This window comes from Carcharhinus amblyrhynchos, chromosome 13 (genome assembly GCF_965287045.1).
Source record: "Carcharhinus amblyrhynchos chromosome 13, sCarAmb.v2.hapA, whole genome shotgun sequence".
NCBI lineage: Eukaryota > Metazoa > Chordata > Chondrichthyes > Carcharhiniformes > Carcharhinidae > Carcharhinus > Carcharhinus amblyrhynchos.
The window spans coordinates 45084653-45101696 of NC_137336.1; the positions used below are offsets into that span (position 1 = coordinate 45084653).

The 17044-nt window shown below is 39.4% G+C and overlaps 1 protein-coding gene across 1 annotated transcript in view; it reads right to left on the reverse strand.

Moving 5' to 3' along the window:
• Positions 1 to 16169, reverse strand: part of pde6a (phosphodiesterase 6A, cGMP-specific, rod, alpha) — a 53910-nt gene extending 37741 nt beyond the window's left edge. Inside the window, exons 1-3 of the mRNA XM_080201631.1 lie at positions 15523 to 16169; positions 7672 to 7824; positions 5604 to 5693 (exon numbers count right to left, since the gene is read on the reverse strand). Of these exons, the coding sequence (XP_080057757.1) occupies positions 5604 to 5693; positions 7672 to 7824; positions 15523 to 15990 (711 nt within the window). The 5' untranslated portion in view covers positions 15991 to 16169. The remainder of the gene's footprint in view (positions 1 to 5603; positions 5694 to 7671; positions 7825 to 15522) is intronic.
• Between the last annotated feature and the right edge of the window lie 875 nt (positions 16170 to 17044).

The window sequence follows — 17044 nt, forward strand, 5'->3', positions numbered from 1 at the left end:
TAGGAATGGACAATAAATGCTGGCCTAGCCAGCAATGCTCACACCCGATGAACGAATAATAAAAACTGATGGCAGCACAGGTAGATAACGTCATTAAGACAGGCATACAGATCTCTTGTTTTTACATCTAAAGCATGGATCCCAAAACTGTGGTATACATATTCCTGAGTGTATCCTGGAGAAATAATGATAGATATTTTCATTACTATAAATTGCATCACATAAGTTGACTCCAATTTTCAGCCATAACATTTTGTACTTGTAATAACAGTCAGCCTCAACTTTGTACACACATTGGCAACTTTTATCTCCCTGCACCTTATAACTGGGTGCAAGGGACCAAGCAGATAATAAGGACTTTGTAGCTATGGTAAATGGGAGTTTAAGAAACACCTGCTCTTTTCATTGGATACCAATGATATTTCAAAATTGCAACAACCCATACCCATGTTGGTGGTTCACATTTAAACTCAACATTTTTGTTTCATATCTAGTTCATTATTCATGTTAAACTTGTAGCAGTAATTCTTATGTCTAGCAATATTAAAGCTGTAGAAGGTAAGGTAAATAAAATGCTGGGCTTTAGAGATTGCCAGAACTCTAAAAAGAAAATGGCAGTTCAAAAGTTTACCCAAGTTTAATAGAGTCAGAACAGAAGATAAAACTGCAGATGGAATTACTTCGTTGGAGAAATTGCGAAGAAGAGATAACTGGCTTACAGGTGAGTTTGAGGATAAACAGGAACAAACTACATCAGCATGGAGATTGGTGGAGCTTAAGAAACTGGTTTTCAATTCATTTATGCACTTGCTGGGAGAGGGGATTCATTGCAGTTTGGACCTTGTGTGTTCTGAAGCTCATAGGGATGCCCAGGGAGTTGTTCTGTGCAGTTAGGGCTCAGAAAAAGTCCTAAGGAGGCATTGGTGGAAGATGATTGCTTTGTGATGGAGAGCGTTAAAGTTCAGAAGAATCTCTGGGAGCCCTTTATAGCTTGGTGCAAATTGGTGCAGCTGTGAGACTGGAAATTGGAGACACTTTGGGCACTCCAGTTTAGTGAAGATAGTCAGCAAAATAGTTGAATGTGTGCCAATAATCAGAGGTAGGGCTGTAATTTTGAGCACTATGTGGAATGCAGTTGCAGGATAGGAGATTGAGCCATCAGATGGTGAACAATAATTGAGGAAGTCTGATTCAGAATGACTTTTGTGTCTAGTTGTTTAAAAATAGAGAGCTGAAATCTCTTATAAGATAGATAGACTTTTAATGTGATTGTATAACTCACTGATATCTAGACGGGTGCTGAGAAATCTCCGGGATCTTTCTTAATCACATTAGCCATTAATCCAAAATGTGTGGGTTAAGTTCATTGGCCATGCTAAATTGCCCCATAGTGTCCCAGGATGTGTAGGTTAGAGGGATTAACAGGGTAAATATGTGGGTGATGGGAATAGGGCCTGGATGGGATTGTCGGTGCAGACTCAATGGGCTGAATGGCCTCCTTCTGCACTGTAGGATTTCTATGATTTCTATGATTTTAATGTGCAGTGTAGTTTAATTGAACATAATTTGCTTGTTATTCATACGTACCACATGTTAACTCTGAATGTTAGAGATTTTTGTACATCAATTTACTTTTCTGACTACGTATGGTGCAGTTTACTTTGTTTAAAATTGTGAAATCTTGTAAATTTATGTTCCCAGTGAGTACCTGGGATTCCAAACTTCAGTTATTTTAAACAAAAAAGAAACTGGTCCCTAACCAGATTGTGATAGTGTATAAATTGAAGGATTTTTTTAAGGCTTCAAAGGTTGACTTCAATGCCAGCATCTGTGGTAATTTTTCTGTTTATTTATTTAGCTGGTAATTGTGGAAAGAAAGGTAGCTTGCAAAATTGGAAGGCAGAAGAGAGACAAGCATCAAATAGAGTCAAACTACAAAAAGACGCCCCTAAAGGAAGAAAAGGTTAAGGCGCATGGGATACGAGGCCAGGTAGCTAGGTGGATTGAGAACTGGCTGGGTAATAGGAGACAGAGGGTAGTTGTGGAGGGTACCTTGTCAGGCTGGAGGCCAGTGACCAGTGGTGTGCTGCAGGGCTCAGTACTGGGACCTCTCCTCTTTGTAGTATACATAAATGACTTGGAAGAGAGCGTAGGTGGTGTGATCAGCAAGTTTGCTGATGACACCAAGATGGCAGGATTGGCGGGTACTGAACTGGATTGTCAGGTGATACAACAGGATATAGATAGGTTGGTGCATTGGGCAGATAGGTGGCAGATGGAATTTAATCCTGACAAATGCGAGGTGATGCATTTTGGAAGGAATAATGCAGGGAGGAGCTATGTGATAAAAGGTAGACAGATTAGGAGTATAGACATACAGAGGGACCTGGGAGTGCAGGTTCACAAATCCATGAAAGTTGCGTCACAAGTGGAGAAGGTTGTTAGGAAGGCTTATGGAATGTTAGCCTTTATAGGAAGGGGTATAGAGTATAGGAGCTGCTGTCTAATGCTTCAGTTGTACAGAACGTTGGTTAGACCGCATTTGGAGTACTGCGTCCAGTTCTGGTCACCTTACTACCGGAAGGACGTGGAGTCTCTGGAAAGGGTGCAGAGGAGGTTTACCAGGATGTTGCCTGGCATGGAGGGGCTGGGTTACGAGGAAAGCTTGGAGAAACTGGGACTATTCTCCTTGGAAAGACGGAGATTGAGGGGGGACATGATAGAGGTATATAAGATACTGAAGGGAATAGATAGAGTTAACAGTGAGAGACTGCTCCCTAGACTGGGTACAAACACGAGAGGTCATGATTTAAGGGTGAGGGGGGAGAGGTATAATTTGGAAGTGAGAGGAAGGTTCTTTACGCAGAGAGTTGTGGGGGTGTGGAACGCGCTACCGAGTAGGGTGGTGGAGGCAGGAACGTTGGACTCGTTTAAGGTTCAGTTAGATAGACACATGAGTGAAACGAGGATGGAGGGTTTTGGTAGGGGCGATTAAATAAGGTTAGAACCTTGGGAGACACCGGAAAAGCAGGCTTGTAAGATTAACATTTTTGTCTTTTTATTCCGCAGGTGGAGGTCCACCTCATGTCAAACGAGGGGCATGCACACGGTGGGTCGTGCGTGGGCTGCTCTTGGAAGTTCCGGGAGTGGCCTAGTACTTCGTGTCGGTGTGTGTGCTTGATCGTGGACCGGTAGACGGGCGCCGCAACAACTCGGTGACTAGCACTGCTAGCTGTGCAGATACATGGATTTGGGCCTGTGTCTGTGGGAGTTTGCGCATTCTCCCTGTGGTTGCGTGGGTTTCCTCCGGGCGCTCTGGTTTCCTCCCACACCCCAAAGATGTGCTCTTAGGCTGATTGGTTTTACCAAATTGACCCTATTCTCCCCTGAATCTGGCTAAGTTAGGGGTTCCATTCGTAGACACACAGGGTAGAATAGGTGTAGGGTGATGCGGCGGCGCGGGCTCGTTGGGCCGAAGGGCCTGTTTCCCGTGCTGGGTTGTTCTTTGTTCTTTTTGTTCTTTGTAAAGGAATTGCAGGAGCCCCAGCCCTTGTCCAATAGGTTTGAGGTTTTTGCTCCTTGTGTGGATGGGATCAGGGACTGTAGAGAGGATGAGTGAACTGATCATAGCTCCGTAGTACAGGGAGCCACTCAAGTGGGGGGGAGAAAAGAGAAATGCAGTCATAATCGGGGACAACATTGTTAGAGGCATAGACACTGTTCCCTGTAGCTAGGATAGAGAGTCTTGAAGGCTATATTGCCTACTTCTGCAGACAGGATCAGTCTGGGATGGGATGGAGGGAGGGCAGCAATTGGGGTGGGCTGGTGCTCTGCCGGGGGGATCAGGGAGGGCGGGAGGATCTGCCGGGGTGAGGGGATCACCATTGCTGGGGGGGTGGCTGGCTGTACATTGGGGCGCTCCACAACAGGGAAGATCAAGACTGGCCTGAGAATTGCTGTGGACTGCGGGTGGGCCATGGTGGGGGCTGGAGGTGTAGCACTGTGGGGGTCCCAGGCTTGCCAGCAATTGAGTTGGCCAGCAAATGGGGAGACTGAGAGATCTCAACCACTGTGTATATGCAGAGCTCCAGAATTGTCAAACTCTGGCACAAATAGCACCCACTCCCCCATGCCCAGGTTTTTAATAAGATTCATGACTGGGACCTTTGCAGTGCACAGAGTGTGGAGATTCAAGTGAAAAGCAGAGCTGACAGAACAATCAGGATCTAGAAATTATCCTGAAATGCAGTGTTTTTGGGAGAATCGCGGCCATTGTTTCAAATATTATGTGCCTAAGCTTGAACAAACACTGGTCATACTAATGGCTCATGGTACAACTAAGATGTTTGAATGTATTTTATTTGGTACATTTTGTGCAACAAAGGAATTGACATATTAAAACATTGTGCTGGCAGGGGTACACAGGCAGCAGATTGATCTGGAAGCATCTAAGCAATAAGTAACATTTGCTAAAATCTGATCTAGGGCATAGGGTTCAAAAGCAAAGTGATAATTTGAATTTCTAGATAAATTTAATTAGGCTATTGTTGGATTATTGTGTACAAATTTGCTTCCCCCTTTAGAAGGCAAATTCATAACTTGAGAATGTGATGTGAAATCAATAGAGCCATTGCTGTAGATTATCAAGGATGGTGTTCGAGATTTTTCTCTGAAGTGGCGACGGTTAAATAAAAATCCAATAGACTTCCAAGATAAGACAAATAATGGTAGATTGATTTCATTGGCTGGTAAAAAGCCAACTCACAATTGAAAGTCAACACTAGGAAAATTAATAAGTTAGTTCAAAAACACTGTACACAAATGATGACTGGAATGTAATATTCTCCAAAGCATCATTGTCAAAACAGATTCCGTAATTACCTCTAAAAGCAAATTAGTTGCTGCTTGGAAAATGAATATTATGGGATATGTGAAAAACGCAGCAGTAAAACTAGGTAGATGGTTCATGTAGATATATAAAAACACCAACAGGGATGTAATCAGCTATATCTACACTTTAATGAATCCATTGAAGCTAATGGAGATGAAAATTGGGCATTAAAAAAGAAAAGCAGTGTAAAATAGACTGAGAGAAACACATTTCATGATATCGGTGATGACTCATTTTAATCGTTCTTTGGTTCAGATTACTTCCATTGTGTAATTACCAAACATTAAATACATGAGAGACGATTCCATCTATTTGCTAAGTGCAGCATTTGTGGAGACTTGTGTGCAGATAGTGGCTACATGGGATTTCTGTTTCTGCTTGCCAGCTCCTATTGCCTTCTCGATTAAAATGGAAGGTGGAAAAATCATAACTAGTATTTGAGCAAGCAGAAAACTCTGACAGCATGTTTATACTTTCATTAAGAATAAAGGGAAATTCTTACCCAAATTCTTTGTATGATAATGACAAATCATTATTTAGGAATGATCTTAACTTTTGTCTACAGGTATTGATTAAAAACAGTTCTATCATTGTTCATACTTGTCATAAGTATGTTATTAAGTTTAAACTATAAAGTATGTCAAATCTTATATTCAATACTTTACACAGAAATTTCCAATCCTTTATCAAGGAAGCCTTATTTTAGCTTTACCTGCCCTTTCCTGGTTTCACACCCATGGAGATAATTCAAATAGTAGATCTTGAGTGTTAAGTTGAGAAAATTGACATACTTTAACAAAATCTGTAAGTAAAAAGAATGCATTTTTAATATAATGGACTAAAACTAATAAACATATGTCTCTAAACTTCACCGGTCTATTTGCCCTGATGTTAGGGCTCAAATGTTCGCAAAGCTGGAATGACTCCAGAGCCACTTAATAATGGCAGTCAAGACCATTTCTAGGATTCCTAACTCCATTCTCAATGCCCCAAATTTTCATTTATGTGAGATAAGGATGCAGGTAGGAGCTGGCCCCTGACCGTGTCAGTTTCATTGGGGGGGGGGGTCAGCATCTCCTCACTCCTGCAATTTTCATGGTGTGGGCCACCTTCCCCATGATTAGTGGTTCACAGCCCCTTAGTGGAGTTGTGAACCATATAGTCTGGATTCGGGAACCTTTTGAAAGCAAAGTTCAAAAAGACTTACCCATGCTTTCATTATCCTTCCATGACCCTCATGTCCTCTGCTTTACAACTCGGTGCCATCTGAAGCACTCTAACTAGTGACACCCACAAGTTCTTATACTCATGTCCTCCCGCCACTCCCCATGGCACTTGATATCTTTCATGCCAACTCACAGCCTTTCCAAGTCCATTTACCCAGAATGAACTATGCATGTAACCAGTGAACTATATAATAACAAGTTCAGAACTGTTGAGAGAAAAATATGCTATTCTTGAAAAAAAAATCTGTATTCCATTTTAACAGAGTGAAACCAATGTACTTATGTATTATGTACATCTCCACTTTTTTTATATCAACATACATATAAAAAACATAGACATCTGGAGGATAACACCTCAAAAGTTAGCCTTTAGCTAATTCCCTCAATCTTGTTACAAAAGTAAGGTGCACAAAATGAAAGGGTAAAAAGACTAGAGCCAGCAGTAAAAGGCCTCAAGAGCTGCTTCCTTTAGAAAAGCAGGTCCACAAGTATTTGGCATCATTTTTTCCGATAGACCAGAATGATGGAAATTAGGAAGTGCATAGTGAAGACAAGTCCATACAGGTGTCTTAGCATATATCGGTCTATAGCTGAATGCAGGTTAGGTGGATTGGACATGTTAAATTGCCCCTCAGTGTCTAATGATGTGTAGGTTAGGTGGGCTAGCCATGGTAAATGTGCAGGGTCAGGGATTAGGGCGGAGCAGGGTAGTGGTTGTAGCTGGATAAGATGATCTTTCAGAGGATAAGATGCTCTTTTGGAGAGTTGGTGCTGACTTGATGGGTTGAATGGCCTCCTTCTGCACTGTAGGGATCCTATGGATTCATGACTCAGTGGATATCAGACACCGGGAGTATGTCATTTCTCAGCCTCAGAATATTAAGCAAATGATACAACAGAGGCAACACTTCAGTGTGAGGCAAGTTTTAAAGGTACAGTCAGTATCAGCTCCCAATACAAACTGCATGACAGTAAAATATATCTCAATCCCTTGAACCTTTCATACCACATGATCACTAAACCCTGAGCTTATATGTCAGAGCAGCTAGAATAAGTGAAAAAGACTATGGTAGACAGTTGGATAAAAGACAATGGCCAGAATCTTATCACCATTCATACTGGTGTGATTTTCCCATTCTACCGCTGTGAACAGAGGTTTGACTGCCCACTAAATTCTCCAACTTTGTTGCAGCGGGAGCGTGGCATGAACAGCAGGCAAGATCACACCCAATGTATTGGAGGAATAATTACGCTTGATGCTTTGGGGGAAACACTCGTGGGTTTCCAGAATGCCAATGATTAAATAACCCTTTAAAAGCATTAGTTAAAGCATTATGAAAGGGCCTCAAACAGCAGTAGAGACGCACAACTGTCATTGTACGCCAGAAAACCAGCACAATTTTTATTCATCCTATCTTTCAGTCATCAAAAAAGAAAATCATTACTAAAAATGTGTTGGAAAAGATGTGGAATTTCAATGCCTTAATTTTCAAAATATACATGTAGACAAAAGTGTATACAATATATTTGTCCAAAAATCTGAAAAATTATTACGTCTTCATCTGTTGTGGTGAAATGATCTCCATCTATTTTGTTTATAGCCATTATAACAGCAACTAAGTCTTTTCCATTCAGTATTGGGGTTGCCAGGACATTTCTTGTTTCATACTCTGTAAGGACATCCACAAAGTCACAGAAACGATCATCCTACAAAACAGAAAATAGTCAATCAATATAATGGAAAACAATGTTCAAAGATCATACCTCCTTGTACTGATAGTAGTTCATCAAATTTTGACAACTATATGTGAAAATTGCAGCCATTTGAACACTCTCAAAATATATCACAAAATCTATTATGGACACCTCCAGAAAGTATCATTACTATATCAGGTCCTAAATTCCAAAGGACTTTTTCCTACTTTAATGTGTTAAACTATCTTTACCACTATGAAGCAGGTCAGTGTGAGGCAAATTATCAACTCCAGCTTGTCCAAGTCAGACAGCATTTTGGCTGGAATATGCAACATTTAAATTAAAAAGAGGAATCCCAGCTTTAAAAGTGAGTATATGAACCTGCTTAGAGTTTATTCCCTAGAATATTTGTCAACGGTCATTAAGACTTGTAGACCAATTAATCTCTAATGTACAGGGTTCTTTCAACTGTGTGAAAACTGGAACGATTTTGAATCCTTGTGTTCTTTTTGGGAAATTTAGGAATTGAAACTCAACTTGGCAACATTCCACTGCTGTCAGTTCACAGAATAGCAAGTCTGGTGAAAGATGCAGGTGAGTGGAAGAGGGCCAGCAGTGGTTTTTAGGCCTATTCAACAAGCACCACGGAACTACTGAGTAGTCTTTAATAAAAATTCTCCTATAGGGAGTATTAATTAGTGTAATCATCTGTCATTAATGGATATTGGCATGTTTTTATTTATTGATAGCAATTCAACACGATCATCGATAAATATCTTAGTACTGGCTAAATACAGAATTATTTAACATATGAAAATTTTGATTCGGCATTACATTTAACAAAAGGAAGAATTTGAACTCAAGAATGGAAAGCTGGTGTAATACACTAGCAGTTCAAGGCCCAGTCAATTTTAATATTCATTCCCTCATTAAACTGACAATCTGAGTGACCAAAGCAGGCATCCAAAGCCAGGACCAGGCTTTGAACTTGCAATGATAGAAGGCCAAATTTAATATGGTTACATTCCACGGGATTGGGGAGCAAGATGTGTATGGTGTCTTGAAGGGGGTAGGAGAAGGGGTGAGGTGGTGATGAAGGTGCTGTTGGAGGGCCTAAAGACACCCATAATGACAATGGTCCAAATTTTCTTTGTGGGTCCATGTGTGTTAAACTTGTCTCAAAGGGCTTTGCAAGGTGTTGTGTCAGGTTTTATTTGGTAAGCAGGCAATGATGGAGACCACTCAGCAGCCAATTAAAAACGAACTGTACTCCAAATACTTCAATGATATGTGCCAATTTATATTTATTCAAACAGCCACCTGAACTGTCTAAGGATCAGTGACATTGAAACAGCTGGACAGTAGGAAAAAAGTAAGGAGTCTATCACACTTCTGTTCTGAGATCAGGTCTTTCTGTCTTGGGGTCCAGGCATGAAACTTAGGACTTAGATAGTCTGTAGATGTATTCTGGTATTAGCTCAACACTTCTTTTGGTATTGCTTCTAAACAGGTTATAGAGTAGGCACATAACTTTTAGACATGATTCCACCATTTCTCTCTATTTCTCGAAAGAGTTGAATACGTGACAGGCTAGTGGTATGTTGTTATCTACGTCACACGTTCACAGATCCAATCTGTTAACCCTTTATACCATACTGCCCTCAAGTATGCTATCTTACTTTATAACATGAAACTATGACTATGATTATCTGGCCCGTGCTGCAAATTCCACGAAGGCAGGCCTTTCAAACTTGCATTCACGGCGGCAAGAGGAGCCAAAAAGTTGCCTATGGATGCAATCTTCGCAAAATTGCATGGTAATTGATAAGATGAGAGAAGTGGGGTGAAATTCTTTGGCTTCATAGGTGCCTTTCTCACTGATTTTACAGTACTCAGTGCAATTTCAGAGTGCCAGCGAGGGTCAAACAGTCAGGTGGAGGGGCGGGGCGTAAATACACCAGTAACACCAGGATTCTGAGAATGGGCACACTGATCTCAAACTTACATTCGAGGCCCTCCCTCCTCAGTGGTGCAAATCCCATTTTGAGAGATTTGCTAGATTTAGTGGCCATAACAGAATTTGCGCTGGTGAGATCTTGGTTTGAGATCTTCCCCTGCCTTTCTAAGGATTATCCGGTTCATGCACAGAAAGAGCATGAATCTGATTTCCATGTATCTGAATATATTTTAATATAACTAATCAGCTTTATGCCATTGTATCCACCCACAACGTATCCTCCCTGCCCTGGCGGCATGATGCCATGCCAGTTAAATCACTACTGGTTTTTAAAAGCAGAAACCAGTCATGGTAATCATGCCAGAGACAGAGGTGCAAGGAGGTCCTGGAGGTTGGGTGCCAAGGATGTGCATTGCACCCTTGTGTCAGGGATCATCAGGGAGTACTGCCAAGTGGTAGTGCCAATTAGGTGCATAAAGTGGGAAATGCCCAGGGGGCTCTGGCATGGGGGGAGTGTAACCCTTCTCCATGGGTGTGGGTTCCCCTTACGTGTGATGGTGAGTGGTGGAGGTGAAAGGAAGAGCCTGATGACAGAATGGGGGAGCAGCGGAAGGGAGAGTCCTGATGATAGTCAGGGAGAGTCCTGATATCAATGGCTGTGAAGGAGAAGAGTGCCCTCCGAAACTTCCATAGTGGTGGGTGGAGTGAGGGGATTGGTGGGGATTTCTCTCATTCTGAAGGGAGTCTAATACTTCGACAATTTTTGTAAAAATCCCATCTATTCCGCTTTCATTGTCACCATGTTGTGAGATAGGGCCCTTCTACCTTGGACATTAGTAATGGGACTTGGTACTCAGACTGTAGACATACTCTGGTATCTGCTGAACACATGTTTATTGATACAATTTCTAAACGGGTTACAGAGTAGACATGTTGCAATTAGGCATAGTTACGACATTTCTCTCTCTGTCTTGAGAGGAAAAAGAAGAGTCTAACACATGACAGTCTAGTGTCAGTGGTACATTATCATTTATAGCATACATGATGGGACAATGATTAGCACTACTGCCTGACAGGGCCAGGGATCTGGGTACAATTCCGGCAATGGATTACTGTCTGTGTGGAGCTTGCACTTCCTCCCTGTATCTGCATGGGTTTCCTCCGGGTGCTCCAGTTTTCTCCCACAGTCCAAAGATGTGCGGGTTAGGTTGATTGGCCATGCTAAATTTACTCTCATGTCAGGGGGATTAACAGGGTAAATGAGTGGGGTTACGGGAATAGGGCCTGGGTGGCATTATGATCGATACAGATGCGATGGGTCAAATGACCTCCTTCTGCACTATAGGGATTCTATGAGCATATCCTATCTGTTCACACTTTATAATGCAACTTCCATCTAGTGGAATTAAACTTATTCCTGAAGCATCAAAATGTTTTTCTCAGCAGGTTAACAAACTTTTCATTAATTATATTGCTGCAAAGGTACTTTTCTAATGATGGAAAAAATTAGACTATGGAATATATTCAGAATATATTCCAATTGCATATCCTACTAGTAATGACAACAAGTGTGAGTTATGATACATGATCACAAAATATTTTCTTTGCTTTACAGTTCTCTGTCACAGATTTGAGTTATAATACATTAAATATTAAGCAATGATAAATTTTTTGATAGCCATTCCATCAGCAGCAATGGGGTGACAATCCTTAACAATGGATTGAGACAGACAGAATTAAATGTAGTTAGATACAGAAGTATCCTGTCATAACTACTGGAATGTTATATAATGTAATTGGACCTTGAGTACCACCACATAGTCTTTCATTCAGGGATCCACATGCTCATTTCCTGACATAAAAATACTGGACCCAAAACTCTGATCCCATATTTGGGCCATTGTCATCACAATCTCTTCTCTTTCCATGATGCCTACCATTATAAGGGGAGGCAATGGCCTAGTGATATTATTGCTGGACTATTAATCCAGAAAGTCAGCTAAGTTCTGGGGACTTGACTTCAAATCACACCATGGCATATGGTGGCATCTGAATTCAATAAAAAATGTTTGGAATTAAATATTTATAGATGACCATGAAACCAATTGTCATTAATGTATTTTAGGGAAGAAAATCAGCTGTCCTTACTTGGTCTGGCCTACATGTGACTCCAGAGCCATAGCAATGTAGTTGACTCTCAACTAAGCTCCTAACAAGGAAAGCTAGGGATGGGCAATAAATGCTGGCCAGCCAGGAATACCCATGTCCCACAAATGAATTTAAAAAATAACATTTTTACCCATTAGACACAGTGCCTGTTCAAACATATCTATGTCTAAAAAAAGCCTGTACCTGGAAATGTAGCAAACACATCTATCCTTCAAAATAATACCGGGATCACCCATATCCCTCTCACAGAGTCAACTATATCGGAAAACAATTTTGTACGTAACTTGAATTCACAAAGTAAAACTAAAACAATGAATATGATAATAATTATCCTTAACTGAAACAAAAAAAAACTTCCAACAATACATGAAAATGATTGTAGAAATCCCCAATCATATTGGAAAATATTAGCATATGTGCTCGAGCATATAAGAAAGCACAATAATGAATCATGAATCACGGAAAAATAAGTAAACATCCCTAATTATAACCATAAATATTAATAAAGGACATTCCTGTCACAAAAGGTAGTGATTATCTCTGATAGCTTAGAAAGTTTAAGGCCAGAATCTTATCACTGTTCATGCCAGTGGGATTTTCCCCATCCTGCTGCAGTGAATGTAGATTTGACTGGGCGCCAAATTCTCCAGCCTTGCTGCAGCAAAACATGGCATGAATGACTGGTAGGATCATGCCCTAAGTGTTATAGGGAACAAGAAACTTTTGTATTGTCCGATCCTAGCACAGACTTGTCAGACCAACTGATGCTTTTCTATGTCATGCGGTACCATTCTATGATTCAAAAGTGAGTTATTGATCTCTCAATTAAAATAATTTGATCACAATACTAAGTAAGATAATATCTGGGATATATGTACAACATTAGATTTAAGACATAAAAGTATAAAGGTTTGGATTACATTTGCTTTTACTTTGAAAGTTCATTTTGAAATTAATAAATGATCAAGTATACTCAATCATAGTAGTTTAATTTTCTGATTATAAAATGCAAAATGTTTTGAAAAGTTACAATTTACAACTAGTAACTGTGCTGACAAAGATGTCCCACTAAATCAGCTTGTAGAGTATGACCTACAAAATAATCCATTGCAGCTATAAGTGTGACAGGATTAGTTAGATTTGATCATTTCATTTTAATACTCAAGTCTTTATGAAACATCTATAAAATCAATACAGCCTAGCATATTATGCAAATCTGAAATACAACTAACTAGCCTTATCTTTTCACAATTGCTGACTAGCTGCTGTGCATTTCCAGTGGGTTTTCTTCCATCACTAATCATCATGTAGTAATTACTGTAACTATTGATTAAATGGCTTTTTGGGGCCACTGAAAATTTATATTTGTAAGAAAGAATGCTACAGACTAACACTGAATATGCAAACTGCTGTCAGTGAGAGTCACCTATTAATGTTTTGTTACAATATACCTTCTTACCTACTATAATAATGCATTTAAAATTATATTTAAATAAGCAGAAAGATGACATTTTTGGAGCAAATTCCTGGAATACTTATTGTGAGTAATATTGTGTCTACTACCCGTATCAAAGAGGAATAAAATATCACATTTATTCTCATTTTGGTCCATTGTACATCTTCATAGAATCCCTACAGTGCAGAAGGAGGCCATTCAGCCCATCATGTCAGCACCAACCACAATCCCACCCAGGCCCCATCCCTATAATCCCACCTATTTGCCCTGCTAATCCCCCTAACATTAAAGGGCAATTTAGCATGGCTACTCCATCTAAACCGCATATCTTTGGACTATGGGAGGAAACTGGAGCACCCAGAGGAAACCCACACAGACACAGGGAGAATGTGCAAACTCCACACAGACAGTAACCCAAGGCTGGAACTGAACACAGGTCCCTAGCACTGTGAGGCAGCAGTGCTAACCACTGTGCCACCGTGTCACCCATCTCTTCCCATTACATTGCAAAATATGAATTTTTATGAATCACATCAGTTCTACATAATCTGCAGCTAGAATTAAAGAAATAAACTCAGCAAACTACATTTATCTATTCCATTTTATGTTGCTTTGGCAGGCTTTACGTGTCAAAAACTCATCTGGATAGAATCAGGTTTCTTTATACAATTGAATGGAGTTATGTAAATGAAGTATTTTCACCATGCTTTCTTAAAAACACATTTTGTGATGCATTACATTTTTATAATCCTTTTACATGTGGAGTTGAATCTAAAATGTAGAGATATAAGAAGCTAAAATTTCTCACTTACAACTGGCGCTGCACTGGTCCTACAGTAGCTCTGTCGGTCCTAATTATTACCAATGAAGTACTGATTTATTATTCGTACATACAGTACCTGCTTGAAAACCAGTTGGTATTTGTTTTAGATCATCTGTATTTGTAGGAAAAAAAAATTGTCCTTTGCAGATGTGATTAGGTGGAAATAATTACAGATATCTTAAACCTATTTACATGACTACACAAATATAATGGGGAGACATACAAAGCATGAAGCAGTTTCTCCAGCGAATTGTTAAGCTTTTTTCTGCTATGTATTTCCATATAATATTCTGCATCTTCCCTGTTTGATTATTCAATGCAGTGCTCATGTAATTAAATCTGCTGTTTTTTTGGTCATATATCTTAACGTACTCTTAATCTGATTTGCATTTGAACAACAATAGCTTCTCAAAATGCCTTCTGCTGAAAATAAATTATGTAGGTCCTTTATGCTGCAAAATCTGCTGAAATAGCATAAAAGAACTATGCAATGTTTGGGGTGTGGTGGGGAGGAGGGGGAGAGATGTGGTTTAGGAAGCACTCATTGCTACTGAAAATAAAATTGGATTCTCATACTTGCTAGTATATGACAGCTCTCCGTCCAGTGCCAGCAGAAGCTTCATTATAGGTAATAATTGTGTTTAAGAATTCAGCAGGTCAAGTCCTATTTGAACTTTTTTTTAATGCTGTACTAGTTATTCATTTCTGATAACAAAATTGCTGTTATACATTCATCACACTTTCCCCTTCAATTTTATTGCTTAAGTAAACACACCTACTTTTAATCCTTAAAATTTAAATGTTAATTCATATTAGTTTACCTCTAATGACATTTATAGATAATTTTGTGTATCTCTTTCCTGTAACTCTTTGTTTCTCTCACAATCGATAACTCTATTTCTTATTGCTTTTGCACTCTGAAAAAAAATGAGTGAGACACTCATTATTTGCCTTCACATGATTTTCCTTATCATAACTTCTTCATAATGCTGCTAACCCTGTCTTTCTGTTAGCTTCTTCAAGTCCATTTTACCCTGTCTTCTTTATATCTACTTCCTCAGTATACTTTATTCCTTTACTCAATTTGAATATTTTGTTTTCTCTTGCTAAGTCACATTTCATGGTTTTGAGAAGTATAAACAATGAAAATTAAATATGCGGGTAAATTCCTTTGCTTGGCAATGGAGTTTCTATAAACGTTGTAATGCAAAGTATATAGATAAACTTATGCCATTATATTAAATGCATTTACAGCATCATATATAATAGTGCATCATTGAAATTAAAAAAAAATACATCCAGTACCGTTCTTTTATCGTGGACATTTATTGTTTTCTTAGTCTGAGCCACATATCCAATGATCCCAGTGTCAAGAGGAAAAACTATTTCACAATCTGGCTGAACAAAACAATCTTCGAAAGTAGAATCTTTCTGAATATTGAACAGCCTGGTGGCAAGTTCAGGGGTGCCATTTCTGGATCTGTACAGGAACAAACTCATGCGATCTGCTTGAAGGAGAAATGTAATCCTCCTGAGTATATTAAACAATGTTTTTTCCATATTAACATCCTGCAGGTCTCGAACCAGCTCAAAAATTATTTCACTTTCCTCGACACAGTTTACCTTCCGGTGAGTCTCGACATCTATACTTGTTTGTTGAGATCCCAGCAAGTTAGCAACATGTAGAGATCGCAGTCTTGAATCATAGTATTCTTTGGCAAAGGCAGGATTACTGTCCAGGAATTTCTCCACTTCTTCTTTCGTTGCACTCATCTTGGAATGTATATTTCCTTTCCTTTGCCACGCACAGTAACAAAATAAATTTTCCGAAATAAACTAACAACATACAATCATTCCTTCCATTCCAGAGTTTATGGAGTAACAGTGCTTCATGGAAACAGCAAGCTTACTAACACCACTTAGATCCAAGGCAAGTTGCACCACTTAACAGCTTTCAGTGATGCTGAAGGTGAAAGTAGGATTACAATTGATGATCACATGACATTGATTAAGCCTGAACTAATCAAAAGAAGCTATATTTCAATTTAAGAGATGAGCAATTGTGTATGTCAAATCTTAACTACTAATCCCCAATGTCTCTTTAATTATACAAAGAATTGAAACAACTCTTTGTAGCTTTGCATAGTAAAATGTATTCAGTTAATGAGTAGTAAGCTCCTGTAGCATAACGTAACCTTTTAATCAACCCTGTGTGAATTGGAACAAACACAAGAATTTATATTCCTGCATGTTGCATTATTAATGTAAGGATACACTTTCAAATTCTGTTCACATTTTACTTGAATTAAAACCTGAAACATTTCCCACAAAATAAAGAATTGAAACATTTTGGATTGGGTTTGAATAGAAAATCCTCCTGTCATCCCTTGTTGATCTAAATGCTTATAACAGGATGAAGACATCTTTATCTGCGGATTATCTGCATGGGCCTTACAGGTACAAGGTTATTCTTGTAATGGTAGCAGTGAGTAGGTGTAATAGCTGACACTATTTTAGAAATGTATTTTGAAACACTCGACATTAACACAGAGCAACACAAGTTATTGAAAATGCAGTTTTGAAGATAGAACTGTACAGTGCAGAAGGAGGTCATTTGGCCTATTACGGCTGCACTGACAACAATCTCACCCAGGCCCTACTATAATACCATATATTTACTCTGATAATTTCCCTGACACACAGGGCAATTTAGCGTGGCCAATCAACCTAACCTTTACATCTTTGAACCATGGGAGGAAACCAGAGCACCAGGAGGAAACCCATGCAGACACAGGAAGAACATGCAGCCTCCACATAGACAATCACC